The sequence below is a fragment of the Ahaetulla prasina genome, chromosome 1 (genome assembly GCF_028640845.1).
Source record: "Ahaetulla prasina isolate Xishuangbanna chromosome 1, ASM2864084v1, whole genome shotgun sequence".
NCBI classification, from domain to species: Eukaryota; Metazoa; Chordata; class Lepidosauria; order Squamata; family Colubridae; genus Ahaetulla; species Ahaetulla prasina.
The window spans coordinates 148008967-148032205 of NC_080539.1; the positions used below are offsets into that span (position 1 = coordinate 148008967).

General features: G+C 37.8%; 1 protein-coding gene across 1 annotated transcript in view; it reads left to right on the forward strand.

Moving 5' to 3' along the window:
* Positions 1 to 4042: 4042 nt before the first annotated feature.
* Positions 4043 to 23239, forward strand: part of SNTG2 (syntrophin gamma 2) — a 305949-nt gene continuing 286752 nt past the window's right edge. The window contains exon 1 of the mRNA XM_058177752.1: positions 4043 to 4454. Coding sequence (XP_058033735.1) covers positions 4383 to 4454 — 72 coding nt within the window. The 5' untranslated portion in view covers positions 4043 to 4382. The remainder of the gene's footprint in view (positions 4455 to 23239) is intronic.

Sequence of the window (23239 nt, forward strand, 5' to 3'; positions counted from 1 at the left end):
ATAGAATAGAATAGAATAGAATAGAATAGAATAGAATAGAATAGAATAGAATAGAATAGAATAGAATTTTTTATTGGCCAAGTGTGATTGGACACACAAGGAATTTGTCTTGGTGCATATTCTCTCAGCGTACATAAAAGAAAAGATAAGTTCATCAAGAATCATAAGATACAACACTTACCAATATAAATCATAAGGATACAAGCAACAAAGTTACAGTCATAAAGTCATAAGTGGAAGGAGATGGGTGATGGGAACGATGATAAGATTAATAGTAGTGCATATTTAGTAAAGTTTGACAGTGTTGAGGGAATTATTTGTTTAGCAGAGTGGTGGCGTTTGGGAAAAAACTGTTCTTGTGTCTAGTTGTTCTGATGTGCAGTACTCTGTAGCATCGTTTTGAGGGTAGGAGTTGAAACAGTTTATGTCCAGGATGTGAGGGATCTGTAAATATTTTCACAGCCCTCTTTTTGACTCGTGCAGTATACAGGTCCTCAATAGGGACCTGTTTTTTCTGCAGTTCTAATTATTCTCTGAAGTCTGTGTCTGTCTTGTTGGGTTGCAGAACAAAACCAGACAGTTATAGAGGTACAGATGACAGATTCAATAATTCCTCTGTAGAACTGGATCAGCAGCTCCTTGGGCAGTTTGAGTTTTCTGAGTTGGCGTAGAAAGAAGATTCTTATTTTATCTTATCCTATCTTATCCTAGTAATAGAATAATTTAGGGGTATATTTGATCAGGAGACTAGGGCAAATTATATTGAAGCACAAACTGTTTATTGGTAGGCTGTTACTTTTTTTTGCTTCCCTAGTGCTCTGCTTACCTTATCAGTATTCTATAGCCGTCTGAAGATTCTATGGTTAAGCTGATAATGTTGATTTTCTGAGAAAGTGTTTTTGTAATGGGGTACTTACCCAATTTGACACTCTGTAGCTGAGTCTGTGCTTTGTTTTCTTTGCCAGGAAGTATTTAAGGTAGGGGCTTTAACTTGGCTCCACAAAATCTCCTACATCTTGGACCCAGTTAATATATCGGTCAAAAGTACTAGAGAGCATGTAATATGAAGACTAAATGTTGCAGGACCTCTTGATAATTGCTGACAATGACTAGAGGAAGGTGCAGTCTGCCCTGTGATGGGTAAGAATTGGTCGTCACTCATCTCAGGCCAACCATAAAGATTGAACAGGTTTGATGTGAAGCACATTTTTGTGCAGCAAGGGAAGTGCAGCAAGGGAAGTTGTCCATGGAGCTAGAATCTACTAAGGCTTGCAACTGATTTCCAAGTCCATTTGGCTCTAAACCTGGGACAGACTCATTTCCTGAGAGACCAGATCTGGAACATTAAGGGCATCTATTTGAAAAATGTCCCAGTTCCCCACCAATATAACATCTAGTTAATGCTTCATTGGAAGGTCTTGGAAAGGACCTGATATTGAAGTGCTCAGCTTCTCCAGAATATAAACTTATGTATGTGTTACTTCAGTTACTTAGATAAGTAACAGGTGTGATTACCTAGCTCTGATGAGTAGGCAGAAAAAAAGGAGAAAATGAAAGAGAATAATCATGTTTTACTCTCTCAACTGTAATACACCACAGTTTCTCAAGTCTTCTTTGCTATGCAAACAGACTTGGATTAATACAGACATTAAGATTCTGGCAAATGAACCTGTCCTATCAGATAAGGTCTCTTTAACTTAGTCAGTTAAGCCTATTTTATTCCAGCCCACATTCTGAGCTAACAACTAAAAGTTAGCTATAAAGTCCAGTGCTGAGCACTTTCCCTGTCAACAGTAATAGATTTCATGGTTGGTGGTCACTTGATTGATTCATGGCACTTAGGTTTCAGAAAAGTAATAAAATTGGTATCAATGTCTAGTCTGCTCTGTAACAGAAGGGGATTGCCTACTCTACAGCTCCCTCTGTCATTAGGCCAGTTATAAATCGTACATGAAATTAGTTTGTAGGAAAATCGTCGGCTCTTAAGGAGATATGTAATTCACACTGAATGGGGAATGATTTAATTACCAGGATTCTGATCACATTTGTCAGTCAGGGAAGTAAATGCTCAATGTTGGAAGCTTGCTGGAGGTATGAGAGCTGCTAATTCTAGCATATTCTTCTCCATTGACTGACTACTCATCTTAATTTACTGACTTATCTGGGTTGCAACTTGTTTTTTATATTGTAGGAAGGTAGTGGCAACATCCTTCATAGTCAATGGCAGGGGTCTCCAAATTTAACAAATTTTAAGATTAGTGGCTTCAACTACTAGAATTCCCCAGTCAACATTTCAAAGCTGGATCTTCAGCTTAGAGAAGTAGCAGGTAGAAGGGAAGCAGTAACTCTGATAGATCTGGCCTTTCTGATTAACCCAAAGCAATATGTGCTGAAGGATAGTGATCCAGGATGGAAGGAAATAGGAACACATGCAACTCCAAGGTCAATGTCAACAACAAAATGGCTGCTGAAATAAATGCATTGGACAGGATCCATGGCAAAAAAAATATGTACCAAAATAAGGGAAATTGCTGCCACAGTATCAGTAAAGGAAAGGACAATTTAAAATTGACTCGAGGATGGTTTGCACTAGGGATCAGATAAAGGACAGATCTTGAAGAGATGGCAGAAAAAATAATTTGCCAGGGCAGGTTTGTATTCCAATTAGATACACATGAGGAAAAAGTTCATAACAGTAACATCTTGGATTTCCTCATTCTTTCCTTAGAGGTGTTCGGTTGAAATGTGATTATAAATCTGTGATATAAAGTGATATAACTTTTCTAACTCCTCCTCCTGTGATTATCAAGCTTGTAGGTTTAAATTAAATTAGAAATATTAATTTCTGAATGGTTTTATCAACGTGATATCCCCCCTGTCTTCAAAGAAATCACATTTTTTATATAGTAGTAGAAGTTTTGAAATTTGTTATGTAAAACAAGGGTTATTTATCCCTTTCATGCCTCACAATCTAGTTTCACCTTGCAAATTGATGAACTGCACATGAAGCATATAGAGGAATCTTACACCTGAACACAAGGGAACCTCAAAAAATATGGTGCATTTCAGAATTTGAAGATTATTCTTTTTGTAAACAAGGCCAACCTCAGTTGTGCACCGTTTGTGGTTTGTCCCTGCAGGGCTTGAAGGTGAGGGGAAGGCAAATAAGGGGGGGGCGGTCAGCGGTGAAGATGGGAGACAACAGTTAGAGTCTGAAGTAATAGAAAAAATGGCTGCAGAACGATTTTCATCTTGTGGGAAGTTCTCCAATGTGATGGGAAGGAGGATGCTGTTGGCAATGCTGGGAGCCCAAGAACTAGTTTGCAGAAATGGTATTAGAGTCAGCAGCATGGTTGGCTCTGAGGCAAAGTGAAGGCATTGTGCATTGTGCCATTTCTCTCATGCAGGGAAGGTGGGCACTGAAACTATGCCAAAGGTAGGGCAGGGCAGCTACTCCTGCTTGAAGTGCCACCATCCTATAGAAATGGAGTATTGTGTCTTTGGTGCCTCCAGCTTGAATTCAGCTATAGTAGAACAAAATGAGGAAGAAACATGTTCCCTTGTCAGATGTAGTCACAACATCTAATGCTTCCATCAGGGCAAAACACTGACAAGAACCAAGCCTGCGGACCACGTTAGGGTCAAACAAGATAACGCGTGTGCGTGCGTGTGTGTGTTTAAGATCCTTTTGTGGGAACATCAGAGAAAGCCATAGGAAGGAAGCTAGGATCACCGCCGATTGATACACGCACACGGGGGCCAGCCTGCAACAGGTGCCTTCGCCACATGGAAAGGAAGCCCCAGCGAGAGAAGCCATCAAAGGCAGCGTCGTCGCCGTCAGCGCCAGCCTTAGTCTGGGCTGAGTCTGAGCATCATTCCACCTCATTGCCAGACCCGTTGAAGGAATCAGCCCAGGAGTCAGCCGGCTGAACTGCGGGACTAACCCCGAGAGAGAGAGAGAGAGAGAGAGCCCGGAAAGTTAAACGGGGACGCGCGCAGTGCTCCGTTTTCCCACACGTTATTTCTTGGTCTGGGCAGCGCGGCGGTTCCCACCGCCCGCGTCTTCCCGCTCGCTTTCTTTCTCTCTATCTCCTCCTCAGCCGAACGAAGGAGTGGGCTGGCTGGGTATCCCCTGGAGTGAGCGCCAGAGCGGAGCGCTCGGTGGCGGTTCCCGCCTTTTCTCCCGCTCCTCCTGTGTCGCCCTTCTCCACCACCTCTTTTTCGCTCTCTCTCTCTCTCCTTTCCTTCTTTCGGAGTCGCCGCCGCCTGCAAAGCTGCCAAAAGGGAGAGCCTGCGTGCCTACCCGGGAATTAAATGCCTGACCCGAGCCTTGCTGAGTTCGCCGTTCAGAAAGCACTCCTCTGAGCGATATATGGGAGGAAATGAACGCGGCAGGAAAGCCGACTCTTCCTGCCCCGCTGGAGCGCCCGGACAGCCTCCTCGTCCCGACTTGGGCAAGTACCCGGCTGTCTTTTTTTTTTTTTTCCCCTTCTCTTTTTCTTCCCTTCGAGCCTCTCCGCCGTCGCCTCCTACCCCGAGTCCGCCTCCAGCTGCCACCCCCACCCCCGCCGCCGTCCCGTCCCGTCCCCCGCGGCTCTTCTCGGTCCTCTCGGGCTCGGCTGGAGACTCCCACGTCCGAGGTTGGCGCTCGCTCTCCGCCGGGTTTGGCGTCGCCGAGGTGTTCGTGGGAACTCTCAAAGTTGCGCGTCGAGGCAGTTAGGCGAGGAGGAGGGGGAGGGGAGGAATATTCCCTTGGAAGGGAAAACCCAGGGGTTGCAATTTTTGTAGCGTGGTGTGTGTGAGGCTGAGGCAGAAAGGCGGGCGTCCTTCTAGTCTAAAACCTACGGAACGGGGATATTTTAATTATTATTTTTGTTTCTCTCTCTCCCCCCCCCCTCAGTTCCTGACAGAGCCGGGAAAGTAGTAGATCTTAACAGAAGTTATGGCGACGAAGGTTCCCCCCGCCCGACCCGGTTCGGCTCGGATCCAAACAGAACTTGAAACATCCAGGCGGGAGTTTCCCCTAAACTCTTTCGCTTTGGAGGCGGGTGGGGGGAGGGTGTCTTCCCGTTTTTGCCAGCGAGGAGCTGTGGGCTGGCAGTTGCACCCTCAAGGTGTGAGCCAGAAAACCCGGTCCTGATTTATTTATTTATTTATTTATTTATTGGGTCGGCTGCGTTTTGCTCCCGCTAGTCGGCGGCTGAAGGAGCTAGCAGATTGAGAGGATAAGAAATAGGGCAAGCGGGAGTTAGTTTGAGAAATATATCCCTGTGCTACTGTCTCAAGGAGAGGGGCAGCCCATGTAGTTTGATTAACAGGGTCTATCAACAGTTGCCCTCCGGATTGGAAGTCATCTCCCACTGACTGTTGACACTTGCTAGATGTGTTTGGGATTGCATCTTCAGATAAGTTAGTGCAACTCTTCGAATAAATGAACCCAGTTTTATATGTGTATTTTCCTTAGATTTAGAACTCTCTTTAAAGAAATCAAAAGGTTAAGTGGATACTCCAGGTCTGTTAAATGGTGTGGCTTTTCAACTGACTCTTGTACATGTGTAGTCTTCAGAGATGATTATATTATTGACTTTTCCATTTCTATTTCCCTTCAGTAATAAATGCAGCCTGTTCAATCAAATAATAGATTAAGGAATTAAATAATAAAGAGTTGATCAACTCTTGGCATTTAAACACTGTGAAGTATTCATATAATTTATATTTTCAATATGGGATCATTAACTATACTGGATTGTGGCTATGATTATTACTTATATTGGACTGAAAGAACTTATTGGGGAAATTTTCAGAATTTCATTGGAAAATAGTTCTTGTTTTTGCTAGATAACTACTCTGAGATTATAGAAAATGAATGATGTGCAGTGTAGAAAGTTCACTTTTACCAGGTCAGATAATGTGACTAGCTAGTCTAGAATTAACTATTCCAACTAACACGGGCTATCCCAGATTTCAAGCAAAGATTGTTAATATTACTTGCTCCTGCTCCCTGCTCCTTTTAACAAAATTATGAGATTTCCCGTGTGCAAAGTATAGGGTCTATTTATGGAGTATGAGCCTTTTATAGTTGCAGTTATTTAGTCTGGCCTTCTCTGTTACCCCTTAATCTCTGATTTACAAGACCTCAGTCCCTGTGGTATAAGAATATAAATCACAGTGCACTAAGAGGACCATATGTATCTTTAGATTCAAAATGTGTCACATTGGAAACATCCTGGAATAAAAAATATGTTTTATTTGATATAGCCTAGTGACTCAGTTAACTGAATGCAACAATTAATTTTTCAAGGGATGATGTGCATATGAGGAAAACTACTTGCAAAGACCTGTAGGGACTTCAGATTCAGATGCTGACACTTTGTGTTAGTAAAAATAGTCATTTATAACTTGGTAAATGTGCATTGTTAGAGCAATTTACAGAAGGCAGATACCCCATAGGCATACAGTCACTTCAAGTGAAGTGAGTATGGATCAGTTTAAGATTTCTAGGCACTCACATTAGACTGCTTAAAATTATGTTTAAATGGTAGTTTAGACTAGACTAGAATAGAATTTTTTATTGCCCAAGTGTGATTGGACACACAAGGAATGTGTCTTTGGTGCATATGCTCTCAGTGTATATAAAAAGAAAATATACATTCGTCAAGAATCATAAGGTACAACACTTAATGATAATCATAGGGTACAAATAAGCAATCAAATCATACTAGGAAACAATCAATATAAATCGTAAGAATACAAGCAACAAAGTTACAGTCATACAGTTATAAGTGGGAGGAGATGGGTGATAGGAACGATGAGAAGATTAATAGTAATGCAGACTTTGTGAATAGATCTTCTTTCAATTAAATGATATACTGAATCTAAATTAATGAAAGCGATTACATGTCTTTGCTTCATCTATAGTATAATTAATTTTATTTACATTAAATGGAACTAGAAAATGTTTGCTGTTTCAATTAGTTTCTACTTATCTTTACTGAGTGAGTTCCTATAGCAGTAGGAAGACTAACAAAAGCATAATCTTCAGGAGGTGTTGATGATAGCAGTAATTGCTCCTTTTGTCACTCTTAAGGATTGTTGTTTGAAATTAATTGCTGGCTTGGTTTGTCAGCTTTTCAAATATCACACTGAATGATGCATTTTTTTAAATGAACTTCTCTTTAGATTGCTGATATTTTCTGCAAATAAAATTATCTCACCTGCCTGACTTTGAACTAAATTGGCATAAATTTAAGTGTTATTTGAAGTAGTAAACAAAGCTCTTTGATATCTTTGGTAAGCCAAGCCAATTTCTAAATTTGGAAAAATAATAGAATGCTTTAATTATTATGTAATATAAGGTGGCTGGATTTATTTATACACACATATCTGAAGTTCATGCATGTATATTTTGAAAAGTTTTATTAATTAAAAGAAATATGCTTATAATTATTAACTATATATAAATTAATTCATAAATTCTTTACTTAAAGTAGAAATGTGTACAGATTTGATGCAAGAGGTAATCAAATCAAAGATATGTTGACTGTGAATGAGCCTAAACGGATTGTTAATACATGACTATGATTTACAGAAGTTCTTCTTACTGACAATGTTATTTTATACTTTTGAAGATTCATTTCATTTCAGTCTCAGTTGCAAAACACAGTATAGTTGGCTCAATCACAGTTTATACAAAACATCTGTATAAAGAATCTTCTTACAACTTGTACTAGCATCTTTTTCTATTCTTAAAGGACATCGTGTGGTAACATTTCTGGGTGTGCAGAGGTTAGACAAGTTGCTCAGGATATTTTAAAATAATATCCTGAGTTTTGTTTGGATTATTCCAATAGTTGGTAGTTCCAACTACTTTTCCTTGGATTCAGTGAAAAAATTCAAAAAGTCAATAACAGTAAGTGTTCTTTTCTCCTATTATCAAAGGGGGGAAAATGAACAGATTACCTTTTTCTATATTTTAGCAAACTGCATTGAAATTTGCAGGAAGTTTTAAGTTTTATGAAGGAATAAAAATGTTATAGAAATCAATCTAATGATTTTTGAGCATTTTTTAAAAAAACAATGGTGATGGTGGGGAAATAAGTACAGAAAGTGTCATTATTAGTAAAATCTAAGGAAAATGTTCTGTCATATTTCACAAAGGCTGGCTGTGTGTGTGTATATGCAAGTGTCCAAAGCAAAAAAACCACTGTTCTTAATCTGGCAAAAATTATCGTTAGAAATTGATGTAAAGGTATATGAGATTAACCATTATTTCTGTAAAAAAACCCAAGTTGGCTAGCTTGTTCAGCTCCAAAAACTCTTTGGGTAAGAGATGAGAGAACTATAGAGTGAAATTAATGTAAACACCAAGGACCTGTCTTGAGCTCCATGATCTTTCCATATTTAAGGCAACTATGATTTTTTGACTAAAAGTGGTCTGATCACTCAAGGTAAAATTGCAAGTCATGAATCTAGTCCTTCATTTCCTTCCCCTCATTATACTACAGGAGACCAGGAAAGTCACTTGGTTTGTGATTCAAGGTCAAATGAAGCTTTAATGTATAAGAAAATAAATAATATATATTTTATTAAATAATCACATTGGATTTTTTCTGGTGTCTTTTTTTTCTTGACGTGAAAATAAAAAAAATAGTTTCTAGAGTGGCTTAAAGTCTCAAAGCTGTCTCAGTTTATAGCTGTAAAGCTGTAAAGTTGTTCTTATGGCACCACATTTCCATCTTTTGCATCTTCCTAGAACTTTGAAGAAACATAACTTTGTTAGGTTAAAGAGAAAAGCAACCTAGAATTAAGGAGAAATTTCCTGACACAGAGAACAATTAATCAGTGGAATGACTTGCCTCCAGAAGTCATGGGTCCTTTAACACAGGAGGTTTTTAAGAAGAGATTGGACAACCATTTGGTATAGGGTTTCCTGTCTGAGCAAGGGGTTGGACTAGAAGATCTCCAAGGTCCCTTCCTATGTTATTCTGCATTTTGTATGTAGTAAACTGAAAAAGAGTAGATTAAGATTTGTAGCTTGGAAAAATGAAAATCCCCTCTAAATTTACCTGTTTCTTCCCATATTCTGGATATAACTGAATCTGATGTATGTATCTAAAATCTATTTATTTTAAAGGTTGGTTGGAAAAATAAAATATGCAATTCATCTATGGTGAGGCTGTGGGGATTCAAGTTATATAGTCATATTTATTTATCCATGCAAACAGACACAACAGTCCTGAAGAAGACAATTCCATCAATGTCTTCCATAAATAGCAAATGTGTGAAATGCCTGTCGGATCAAAAACCCAAACAAGGTTTTGTGAAACTTATGAAAAGCAAAGCATTAAAGCTAGATAAGACTGTGGAAGGGGGGTTCATGAGTTTGAAGGAGTTAAATGATTGACTTAACCATCTGCAAGCCCAAAGAGCTTAGTCTGATCATTAAATCAAAGTCTTTTAATGATCAAAATCTGATCATTAAAGGGTCCTTGAGTGGCTCAGACTGCTAAGACAGTCTGTTATTAACAGCAGCTGCTTGCAATTACTGCAGGTTCAAGCCCCACCAGGCCCAAGGTTGACTCAGCCTTCCATCCTTTATAAGGTAGGTAAAATGAGGACCCAGATTGTTGGGGGCAATAAGTTGACTTTGTATATAATATACAAATGGATGAAGACTATTGCTTGACCATAGTGTAAGCCGCCCTGAGTCTTCAGAGAAGGGCGGGATATAAATGCAAATAAAAATAAAATAAAAAAATAAATAAAATAAATCCTACAATTCCCCAGAAGGAATAAAGAGCCCAGATATTTGATTACACCACTTCTGGAAGGCTTTGTGGATGCCAAAGAGATGCTTGGGGCACATACGGCCACAAGGCTAGACTTGTTGCACCCATAGTATACAATAAGCAAACTCCTTTAAATGAACAGGATGGTTGCAATTAGAGGTATTGCATGTATTTAGTTCTCCTTTTACACTCTATGCTTGTTTGGATGTATATGTCTATTGCCATGAGTGATTAGAACAGCACATTTGTATAAAACTAGTATGTGGGTGTTTTTGCATAATCTGGTCCTTTAATAACTTGAGCAAATATAAAGTTAATTGCTTGAATTGTTTGAGCAGAGAAGCTATTTAAGAAGCTACTGTTGCATGTTTAATCTTCAGCTTCCCAACTCATGTAATAGCAATGATATGTTCCCCGTCTTTAGGATGAAAAGTGGTTGAGATACTTTCTTCAGCAGTGACCACTATACTGTAAATAAATTTGAGGTTGCTACAGTAGTATTCACCTGCAGACATAGAGATGTGATGGTTTTACTGTTGTGTGCTCTTTGTTTGCTTTTGACTTTTTATTACTTTACCTTGTAAGCTGCTATGGAAATTCTAGTGAATTGTGGATTGATAGAAAATCAAGGAAGTAAGATTAATTTTGAATAATTGCAGCCAGTCTTCTTGCTTCAAAAGCAGGAATCAAGTTTGTTGATGAAAAATGGTTCTTTTTACAGTCATACCTTCAGATACTTTCAGGTATTGAAGACTAATAGAAATGCGACCTTGTGGAAGATAAGGATCCAAGCAACAGAATTTAGCGGTTTCTTAATAATTTCACATGTGTCTAATTAAATTCAATTTCCCACTACATACACTTCTTCCCTCTTTTTATAAGAATAATAAAGTACTTTCATTTCTTGTGATATTAGCTAATAAATGGGTAGCAATACTATAAAGTATTTTTAAAAAATAATGTGAGCAGCTATTGCTAAGGTATAAACTGAAGCTATCGATACAGCTAGAGGTTCTAAATTCTATACTATAGAATTTATATTATAAAAATACGTTAAACTGTTTGCACTTGGTAGATGTGATGGCTTAACTTTTATATGTCTCGATTTAAAAATAGACAATTTCCCACTTAACCTATTTAGATTAGTAATTTGTGAAAGGTTGAGAGCATCACAAGTTACTCTGATCCACTTAAGGATTCCAGTTGTGTTTAAATAATTCCTTTTTTAAATATACTCTCTTGCAAACCTGTTAAAGTCCTAGCTATTCCATTCATTCATTTCTTTCCAGGTAGTAGAGAGTCAGCTTCAAGTGTTAGCTTTAATTCCAAGTCATTACTTTAATTTGTTAACACCCTAATATATATATATATAATCTGTTTTCTTGATAATATCCTTTTTATTTATTTATTTATTTATTTATTTCGATTTTTATACCGCCCTTCTCCCGGAGGACTCAGGGCGGTGTACAGCCAAGTAAAAATTCAATATATAAACATTAAAAAGAAGTTAAAAAGAAATATTATAATGTGGCCAAAATTTTAAAACCATTTAAAATCTTAAAACATAAATACCCCAATAAAATTTCAATCCAGTCCCGCTTGAATAAATAGGTGCGTTTTCAGCTCACGCCGAAAGGTCCGAAGATCAGGCAATTGACGTAAACCGGGGGGGGAAGTTCATTCCAGAGCGTAGGAGCTCCAACAGAGAAGGCCCTTCCCCTGGGGGCCGCCAGCCGACATTGCTTGGCGGACGGCACCCTGAGAAGGCCCTCTCTGTGTGAGCGTACGGGTCGGTAGGAGGCACAAGGTAACCTAGCCCCCAAGCTCCTCATTGTAGCACTCAGACCTCCTTTGATCATATTTTGCTGAAATATGGCAGCATAGATTCTCTCCCTTTTATTGTCATTATCTATTGATAGTAACTATAGTCTGCCCTATAACCGGAAATCTATCAGTAGCATACAAGTGTAAAAACAAAAATTATAAAATCAGTTATACAAATCTCCAAGTTGAAACCTATAAAATAGGTGCCAACCCTCAATTGACTGGAGCAAAAGTTTACAGACACAAAACAGCTTTTAATTGTTTGTGGAAGGTCAACAGATATGTGAGGGGGAACACTTTGAAAGCATGGGGCAACCACAGACAAACCTTGCATCCTAATCTTGTTCTTAGGTATATCTTATCCAGGGCATCTTATTTAGATACGTTCTGTCATTTTGCAACCTTGGCATTGTATTGATAGTAATTACAGTCTGCCCTATAACTGGAAATCTATTAGCAGCGTACAAGTGTAAAAACAAAAATTATAAAATCAGTTATATTCAAAATAAATAACATCAAATATTGCTGCTTTAAGTGCCTTTGTGATTTAAAAGGCAAGTAAAAACCAAATATATATGTAAATAGATAAATCATCATCATTTTAGCCATTATCTATCCACGGCAGGATGGAGGCTCTTCTGCATATTTCCAACCAATATGGTCCTGAGCTTTCTTTGCCTGTGGAGCCCCCAATACTAGTTGATGTCGTCAATTCATCTTGTTTTAGGTCTCTTTCGTGGAAGCTTTTTATCAAGTGGGATCCCTTCTATGACTGCCTTGGTCCACTTGCCATTGGTTTTTGTTATGTGACCAGCCAGTTTCCATTTCAATTCTTTTACTCTCTTGATGATATCCTACACTTTCGTTCGTTCTCTAATTCAGGACTTTCTATCTTGTCTTGTAATGCTGAGTATCTTTCCATGGCTATTTGTGCTACTCATAGCTTTTGTATCGATTATGAGGTTATTGTCAATGTTTCACTGGCATATGTTAGAGGAGGTAGCACACAATGATCGAAAACTATTCTCTTCAGGCATAGGGGGAGGTTGTCTTTGAATAAATAAATAAATATCCAAAGTAATTTAGCTGGTTTCAGTTCTTTGTACCTACTTTGACTTGGATGGTGGAAGATATCACTTGCTGCTTATGTCAGGCATGTTTTGAGCCAATCTTCATTTGCTTAAATATAATTAGTCTTAGCATGATTAAGACTGAATCCAGTTATATTTTATTAAGATTATACCTGAAATATTTTAAGGTATAAATACTTCTAAATTATTTGTCTGAATCCATAGTGCCATTAAAATATATTTTCCAAAAATGAGCAGATTCTTCCAAAGTAATTGTTTCATTGTCATGAAAGCTAATGCTAAGTTTTATTTTCTACACGACATAATATATTTTTCACAAAAGGTATAGAAATAGCTGAAAATGATTAAATAATAAAAGAAGAAATGAGCAGTTATTCTCTTAGTTGCTAAAATTTCATGACAATTCAAGATTATAATGTCCTTTTGGAAAAAAAATGCATGAAAGAAATGCTTTACTCAGGGACAAACTCTAGATAAACAAAAAACTATATTGATGTTAACATATGAGGTGTTCAGTGAGAGATAGCCTGCTGTGCTCTTTTTAGGGCTGCTCATTCATCTTTGGTCCTCATCTGGCATTGGGTCTCACCTGTGACTCCAAGTGGCTGTAACACATGCAACCCAGTAAATCCTCTCAACAGATCAAATAACAGGGCAAAACAGGTGAAGGCAGCCAACAGGTCTCTGACTCATGGTGAGAAAGGGATATGTTTATCTCAGTGTGTGGGATAGGCCCTGGCAGATTGAGTGGAGGAGACCGATCAACAGTTCAACAGTCAAGAAGGCAGACCCAGCAGAGGTTGTGGGGTCACTAAGAGCACAAGACACTTAGACCTCCTGGTCATCTACTGCAGTGGGAAAGGTCTCAGTCATAATGGTTCTCCATGCAATTAAATTAAGGACAGCTCTGTCGAGGAAATGAGACCATCCCTTTGCAATGGCTGTTCCGCTTAAAGTTCCATCACCTGCCTATTTCTTTTGTGCAGTTCATCTTCATCTACAACTCATCATCTCATTCCAAACCTGATTTGTTGAGTCCAGCAGTGGAGGAATGGTGAGTAACTGGTGGAAAATGACAAACCTGCACATGGGCAGGTATTGGACCAGTGTTTGTTCATTTCAGTACCTGGGACAGTAGAGATGTCTGGCAGTATCCAGGGCAACTGGGCAGCCCTTCTGAGATAGCACTTCCTGCACTCACATGAGGGAGGGGTTAGAAAAGGTGCACTTAATGCTCTTACTCCACAATATCTGGCTAGTTAACCATGGCTAGCAGATCATCTTAGTAGTCAAGAATCAAGAAAAACGAATCAAAGAAAAATGAATCAAAGAAAACTCACATTTTGAACTTGGACTGTCCGTATCTTGCTAGATAGAGACAATATGTCAAGGCCTAAAAAAGGAACAGCACTTATAGCAATCAAACTTCAAACATTATCATTACTGCACTTTGTGAGGTCAGATCGGCAGATGTGGGTTCATTACAGGAAACAATCTTTTCCTCTGTCAGTTTCAAAGAGTACTTATCCACCCTTAATATGTCTGTAAATTGCTGTCCTGCAGTCCTGCTTTGGGTGATTCAAGCCCTCCTGGGTAAAGGAGGGACCCAAAAAACCTTAAGAGATGTGTAGAAGAATTTCTTCAGCATCCATTGAACAAGAATGCTCAGATTTCCTTGCAGCTGGATGCTGGCTTTGGTGCCAGTCTGGAAGAGATACCTAGGATGCTTGGGAGGTTCTTGTCTTGCCTGATTATCTGGGAATGGTTAAAATCTGTTGGAGTTGATGAAGTGATCAGGGTCCTGAGGATTGTGAGTTCAGCCATCTGTTCTTTAGATCCGTGTTCTCCTGGCTTGGGAAGCAGCTCGGGGTGGGGGTGTCGTATGAATGGGTCCTAGCGATGGTTAACTGTTTTTGAGCAAGGAGGTTGTTGTTTTTTCTTTTAAGGAAGACTTGATTCACCCCTCCACAAGAGGCCATCACTGGATCCCTTTATACTGGGCAACTTTTGCTCAGTATCTTTTTTGGAGAAGGTGATTGAAAAGGTGGTTGTGCAATAGCTTCAGGGGACCCTTGATGAAGTAGTTTTGGCAATCCTTAGTGCTAATTTTGGATGGAGTAATAGTCTCCCTGAAGGTATACTGTATACCTTTGAGAATCTCCTAGACTCACAGCTACTGCTTTATAGACTGGTGGAGACTATGACAAGACTTCTTTGCCCAGTTCCAGGTGATGCTCGTAAGTAGTAACCCTAATTTTGGAGCAAGGAGTTATGGCAACAGCTATTCATGCACATATGACTGGATTATTGCAATGTATTTATGTGGGGCTGCCTTTGAAGATCAAGTCAGGTTAGCATCATCATTAACATTTCAGAAATTAATGAAAATGGAATAATTTTAAAGGGTATTTTGGAATCAAAGAGTGGGTACTGTTTGGGTATACTTGTCTTATTTAGTATTCTCATACATTAATATTTTTGTTTTTATATTTTATTTCGGGTTTTAAATCTTTTTAAAGATCTAATTACTGAGAATCAGTATAGAATATGGCAGTATATAAACTCTAAAAATTAGTGAATAATAATTAAACATTGAAATGATTTAATATATGAGAGTTTTGGAATTCTAAGCATTAAGGGTAAAGTATTCTGTAAAATACTTTATTCATCTTGTTCAATCAGTACAGAAAGATCTCTCAGAGTGAAGTCTTACGATTTGCTTGAACAATCAGGATTGGAAGACTTATGTATTTCTTTCTCTAGATGCTTAAAGGCTGGCTGGGGGGGGCGGGGGGAAGGCAAAAGTCCTTGATTAACCGTACTCTTCTGTCTTTCTCAAGTGTGCATTTGCATATATCAGCATTCCTTTCTATCTTTTGCATTCCAAATATTTTTAACTTACTCGTTTGGAAGGCTTAGGAATTTGTAAGATGTAAAATGCTAGACAAAGTCAGAATTATACCAGCATTAAGTTGAAGTGGTGATAGGTAAAGTATAATTCTAATTGAGGATAAGAAGCTGAATGGTATCAAATATAGAAACTGTTTCTACTATCTAATAAATAAGTCACTGAAGCCCCCCCACCCCCCTTTAAGCATATCTGCTCTTAACGCTTTAGGAGACAAATGCAAGCATCCTCGTGCATTTGCACTGATCTCTTTCTTACACACAAGGGAAATGGCAGGGAATATATGCCATCATAATATAACAAGAAAAAGATCTTGAGAGCTAGCCGGCCATGAATTATAAGGACTTCTCATAATCTGTATGACTGAGAAGCAGCAAGGCCACTTTACCTTACCTACTGTGAGTTTTGTTTTGTTTTTTAAATGATATATGAACAGGCTGAGGATAGTGTCATATTAAGGATCGTGATTTTTTTTTAATGAAACCCCCTGTATTATTTGTTTTTTTTTTAATTCAGAGACTCAGATGTGTAAATAAATAAAAATCTACAACTTTTATTATTTATTTTATGAGCAAAAACTTCCTTCCTTTGCACATTCACAAATGTGTGCATATCTTCTTAATTGAGAGTTTGGTTAGCCAGGCTAGATGTGAATTCTAAAAGAGCTGTGATTGTGATCTTACTTCAGCTTTCCTTTGCTTTACCGACATACGGAAGTTGTAAATCTGAGGAATGCTTATAAAGTTACGTTTTCATCACAATCATAATTGTGAATGGTCATTAACCAGGCAGTCTCTAAATGAATGGCATTATTATGTGGATGGGATGCCAAGATTCTTCAAGAAGTGATTTTGGAACAGCCATAGTGATTTAATCAGTCTAAAAAATAAAATTGTCTCTGGAGCAGTGGTGGGTTGCTACTGGTTCACCCCAGTTGAGGCGAACCGGTAGCAGCAGTGGCGGGAGGCTCCACCCACCCGCCTGGATGTCTTCAAATACGATCTGTGCATGCGCAGAAGTGGCGCACGAACCGGTAGCAAAGGTAAGTGAAACCCATCCCTGCTCTGGAGGGTTCTTCTGTTTTGGAATTGGGCTCCTACAGCAATCAAAGGGAGTCAGAAGGTTTTTAAACACAGTCCCAGGTTGAGTAAAAGTAAATCACGCTCATAGGAGAATATTCTATGTTATAAACTGCACATTATACCCCTGCTAAATACTAAGCCAGGTTACTTTAAATCCAGTCAGTTGCCAATTTTAAAATGCAAAATGTAAATCTAGTTCTTGTTGGAAATTAATAAAATTAATAAATAATTTTATGACAAATAATTTTTTCAATGTGATATGACATTACATGTTCCTATTACTAATAAATCTGAGATCTGGGCTTTTAAAAGTTTCCCAATGGACAGACCTCAGGTTTCATTTGGCCATACCAGGACTGATCTCCCTGAACTATCTTTATTTCTAATTTTCTAGCATGGTAGAAAAGAGATTTTTTAATGTAATACTGGGATCCATAACCTCTGATATTTTCTGTAGGAAATATTTGGGCATAAGAACTGCTATGTTCACTAAGATCATTACCATTATTTTTCGTTCTATTAATATTATTGCTTGTTTCATTGATGTTATCATTTCCTTCTCCTCCTCCTTCTGAAACTTAGTCATCATTCCAGTTGTAATTGCATGTCATTGCTCCGCAAGTCAGTTCAATTTGGCAATATGCATAATTTTAAAATACAATTTAAGATTAAAGTGTATGTCTCACACTTACTGCATGCTCTGAGCATTTTATGGTGGCCTCAATGAAAGTTCTTCCAGAAAATCTACTTTTGGTAGAATTAACGGCAGAATTAATGTTAAGATTATGCTCTAGTATTTCTGGGATTTTCTTTTTTTTAGTAAAAGCTATTCTAACTCTAGTATCACTGAAAAAGTAAATTGAATGTAACAGTTTGACGTGGGAGTAATACAATATATTCTTTATGCTGCAAAAATACGAAATATTGGACTCTGGATCAGGTTGGCTAGAAAGCGGTTCCTCTGGGATGAATAATTAGGGCAGAGTTCCTCCTCCTGCTCCAAAATCTCAGTGTGCCTTTGTGATGAGCCTAGAATTAACTTCAGTTTCCTGTTGCTGCACAGCAGTACTACTCTTCACTGAATTTTTAAAAAGCAAAACAGTTGCATTTTTGAAGTGTCCATTCTATACAATCAATTCTTTATAATATATCTGTGGTTAACCTTTTTTCTTTAAAAAATGCTGAACCCTTTGAATAGCCAAGTTCAAAAACAGCCCTTTACTTCCTAGATAGCCGTTTTTTCACCAAAAGTGAGTTTAGGGCAGAAAAGTCTCAAATCAGTTTTGCAGACTTTTGATTTCCAAATGCAATTATAAGAAAAATTTGTTTGGGCTACTAATATGCCCTGACAATGGCAGAGATCTAAAACAATTATAAACAAATTCAGGATGAAACAAAGAGGCAAACACAGGGACACATAATGACAGCTATCGCTTCCTAACTCTAATGATGTCCAAATGATGAGGCAATGCATTGTGACATGACATAAGTACCATTCTTCTGCATCTGTGTTACAGAGTTGTATGCAGGTATGTAAGAGGCTAGTTTGTGTGTGACAGCATGATTCATGTTTGTCACTTTTCTTCTTTCTTCCTCAGGATGCCCATACCTAACATTGGCTAATGTATTGTGTAATTTAAAAGTGAAAAATTTAAAATTTAAAAATGTAAACTTTATCTAATTGGTGAGTACATATATTGATTTATGACCACAGTTGAGGCCAAAGTTTCTGTTGCTAAATGAGACATTTGTAAAGTGAGCTTTACCCCATTTTACGACTTTTCATGTCAGAGTTCTTAAGTGAATAACTGCAGTTGTTAAGTTAATAATAAGGTTGTTAAGTGAATCTAGTTTCCCATTGACTTTGCTTGTCATAAATATGAGTCAGTTGCCAAGCATTTGAACTTTTATCATATGACTATGGGGATGCTGCCATAGTTGTAAGTGTGAAAAATGGTTGTAAGTCATGTTTTCAGTGCCATTGTAACGTTGAATGGTCACTAAATGAACTGTTGTAAGTTGAGGACTATCTGTATTTTTAAGGACATTACAGAATTACCTATGGGATAAACTCAAGGAAGAATTAAAACATCACAAGAAAATATGACAATTTTTATAGAAAGCAGATTATTATTATTTTTTTTAATTAATCTTGTGGTAAATAAAGGTTGCAACCGTCAACTGTTCTTCCTTGGAAGTAAATCTCACTGAATTCACTGGAATGTACATTTGAGTAGCTATGTAATAATACTGCACTTTAAAAAAATGAATATCAAAAATGCCTGGCAGAGCTTATTTCAAACCTTAGCATAAATATAACAACTAAGGAAAAGTATTTTTGTAGAATTTTATTTGTGTAGTTTTATCTTTTTGCTACTGTTAGCCACTCAGAATTATTCTATGGTAAAATGGGCTGCTAATAAATGTAATCAATCAATCAATCAATCAATCAATCAATCACTAAATAAGGAAAAGTAGTTTTTTATTAGAGACAACCATGATCAGAACAGAGTTCTGTTCTTGATGCCAGTATGTTAATTCAAATAGCTGGAAATATACACATACAAGCAAGCAAATGGCTTTTTGTGAATCTAATGCCTTATTTAGCCCTATTTTGGACAATTCTTTCGAAATTCTGGTTGCCCATGCCAAATAATCAAATCAAATCAAACCATACTCCAGTGTTCAGAGGATACAAACAGTTAATAACAAAAAACAAAAAAACAAAGTTAAAAGGTCTGGAGCCTGACAGCATTTATGGACAGGGAAAATATAAAAGAGTCTGTCTCGCCCTCTCTTCCTCCCACTCTCCCTTCCTCTTCCCCCACCCCCATGGAGATTAGAGGGGGCTCTACTGGAACACTCTGTTACAAGGACCTGCAGACCTGGTTTTGCCAGTGGGCCTTTGGGAACTCAGAGTATGATGGATCCCACCAAGCGGTTGTTTGATTGATTGTTATCGGCAGAAGGGTTGGGGCGGGGCTATTTATTGTTTTTAATGTTTTTTAGCTTTGTCAGCTGCCCAGAGTCAGTGAGAGTGAGAGTGAGTGGGCATCCATATAAAGTTTCTTAAATAAGTAAATATAATATAAGGAGGGTGGGTTACGCAGGATTACAAAGCATAGGAGATACATCAAAGTCTAATTTAAAACAAAAGAACCCTTAAAATATAAAAAGTATATATGAAAACAAGAGTGCAAAAAATCTAAAGGGAGTGGTATGTCATTAAATGGATATAGGGACAAACATAAAATTTGATGTAGAGCAAATTAAATGTACCACAATACAAAGCACTCTTAAATAGCAAACTGAATACTCATTGAAACTAGTTTATGGCACAGGTTAACTTCTGATGGATTTTAAGCGTTGCTGCGGAAAACCCAACAGCACATGTTATAGCAGGATTAGTATCTTCAAGCAATAAGGGACCTGTAGAACTGTCCTCTGTGCCCTGGGTATTTATACAGTAATGGTGACATGAGGCTACGGGAAATGTGTTTTTAATAGAGGTACTGGAGGAAAACATGCTCTGTTGTTTTTGTGTGTCCACAGTCACAGAGACATTGTCTCTTCTGACAGGGAATTTTCCTATATTGGCCTTCAGGGACAACTGAGGGGAGGGCATGACATTGTGTCAGAATAAAGAGCTTCTAATGGTTAGATACTTAAAGTTGATTATATTATGATTATGATTATGATTATTATGATTATTATTTTGTTGAATTCACTGTCAACAAAGGTTGGAGAGATGGCTAGGTCTAATTGCCTCTTGGTATCTCAGGTATGCTATTTAATTCTTTGGCCTGATTATATCCCATGCTGAGTAGGGATTAAAATTGCCCCTACTGTTTTTATTTTAAAGATACTTACAAATAAATCTTATTAGTGTCTTGATGTTCTTCATCATGGCAAACTATAGTGGTAGCGAACCTTATTCTTATATAATTTTTTTAAATTTTTATTTGGACTACCGTTCTTTGTGGTAGCAATCCACTGAATTGAAAGTTCTAAACATTTTGTTTTCTTTGATCCATGAAACCAAAATCTGTTTTCAAGAGACAACCCTACACTGTTTTACCACTACATTTTTTGAAATACGCCATAGCAAAATACTTTCTTCAAAGTTTGTTTATCAGGATGAGTGGAAAAATGAAAGTGTATGTTAAAATATTTTAATTTTTTTTTAATGAAAAAATGTGCATTTTGAAGAATGTTTAGCTTTATCTTTTTAGTTCTTTCATGACTTTAACTTTTGTGACTATTTGTGTTGAATTTTCTATCTCGATAAAAGAAAAATGCCGTAGTTGCACAATCATGCTGGAATCCCTTTGCTGCCCTCTTTATTTGTAAATGTCAGCGGACAGATTTCTGTAATGAGAGTTACCGACTCTCCAAATGTTATAACCTTGAAATGCAGAGTCTGTTTAGCACAGTCTAATCAATACAATCTCATTTATCATCTCCTTGTGAAGCTTGGACTGTTGCAGGCACAAAAATGGATTTCTAACATTGAGAAGAGAAAGTTCTATGCAAGAAATTCTAGGCAAGAAATCGGTAGAAAAACTTGGTTGTTCTCTACAATATTTGAACAGTGTTGACGTTTGGAATTCTGGGTCTGTTTTGACAGCTAATATAGGCTTATTCCATTTCTTTTTTAGTATAGAATATGATACGTTAACTAAGAAATGGAGAGACAATAGTAAAAACTCAGTTGAGAACTTCAGGTCAGCATCTTTACAGAACATCATGTGTAATTAGCTACACAAGATTGACTCACAGTAGCAATGTGTAGTGCTATGTAGTTTTGTAGCTATTGATAACATGGTCAGCAAGAAGCATTGCCATGAATCAGAAATGGTGCACTTACATTAGTTCCAACTTCTACCCATATCTCCATTTATAAAGATGCATGTCTTAAGAGAATAAATTCTTAGGACTGTGATAGCCACATGAAAACTTTGCAGAAATGGAGCATGTTCTTTACATCCATTGACATGTTTCAGTGGTGTTGGGACAGAAACTGCTTCAGTCACTTCAGCAGATGACAATTAGATGGGGAAACCCTGTTGGTGTTATAAGATTTCTTGAAAATACTCATTAGCATAACTTTTGAGGACATTTGGTTGATGTGGGAAAATATTTGCATTGGTTCCAGTCTTATTTATGAGTCCAGTAGTGGGACTCATCTCCGGGGAGAGGAATGAGTCTGCCTATCAAGATGAGGTGAACTGGTTGCTGGTGACCGAGTAGAGCAAGTGCCCAGTTTTAAGTTTCTGGATGTTATGATAAAAGGGGACCTGACCTGGGGCGCTCACATTGCAGCACTGGTCAAAAGGGCCCAGCAGAGATTATACTACTCGAGACTTCTCAGGAAACAACAACTGAATGAAAAACTGCTGGTGACCTTCTATTGCTGCACTATAGAGAGTATTTTAACTTGCTGCTGTATGGTTTGCGAATTGCACAGTGGCAGATAGGACAGCACTCCAGAGGGTTAATATCATTGCCCAGAGGATCATTGGTTGCCCTCTTCCCTCCTTGGAAAATCTTTATCTCTTCCGCTGCCTTAAGAAAGTTCAAAAGTTCTAACTGAAACCATCTCTATCTATTGGACCTGATTTCCTATGTGCATACTTCTTAAAAAAGCTTTCCACTAATATAGCAGAACCCCTAAGCATAATCTTTGAAAAAGCTTTCACGACCAGCTCCCTTCCCAAACTTTGGTCACTAACCACGGTCATCCCTGTCTTCAAAAAAGGAGACCTCAGCCTAGTTGAAAATTACAGAACAATCTCTTTATGCTGTGTCACCTGCAAAGTAATGGAATCAATCATCAACCAATCCATTATCCTCCACCTAGAAACAAACAACCTACTCTCTAATAAACAATTTGGTTTCAGAAAAAATTTATCCTGTAATTTACAACTTCTGCACTGCAAAAACATATGGACTACAAATCTTGATCAGGGCAAAGCAATAGATGCAATTTACATAGACTTCTGTAAAGCTTTTGACTCTGTGGTGCATGACAAACTTCTCCTAAAACTAAAATCCTACGGCATCTCCGGACCCCTCCACAATTGGATAACAGCGTTTCTGTCAAACAGAAAACAAGTGGTCAAAATAGGCAGTGCCCTATCAATGTTCTACCCTAACCCTAACCCTATAAAGAAAAAGGCTCTAAGAGTTGTAAACCTAATTTTGCGTAGCTTCTTTTCCAAAAACTCTACACTACTAACCAGAGCATACAAAACATTTGCTAGACCTATTCTTGAATACAGCTCACCTGTCTGGAACCCATACCTCATTTCGGACATTAATACAATTGAGTGTGTCCAAAAAATATTTTACAAGAAGAGTTCTATGCTTTTCATTAAGTGTTGTATCATTAAGTGTTAAATTGTACCCTATGACCATCATTTGTGTTGTAAATGTTGTACCTTGATGAAGGTATATTTTCTTTTATGTACACTGAGAGCATATGCACCAAGACAAATTCCTTGTGTGTCCAATCACACTTGGCCAATAAAAATTCTATTCTATTCT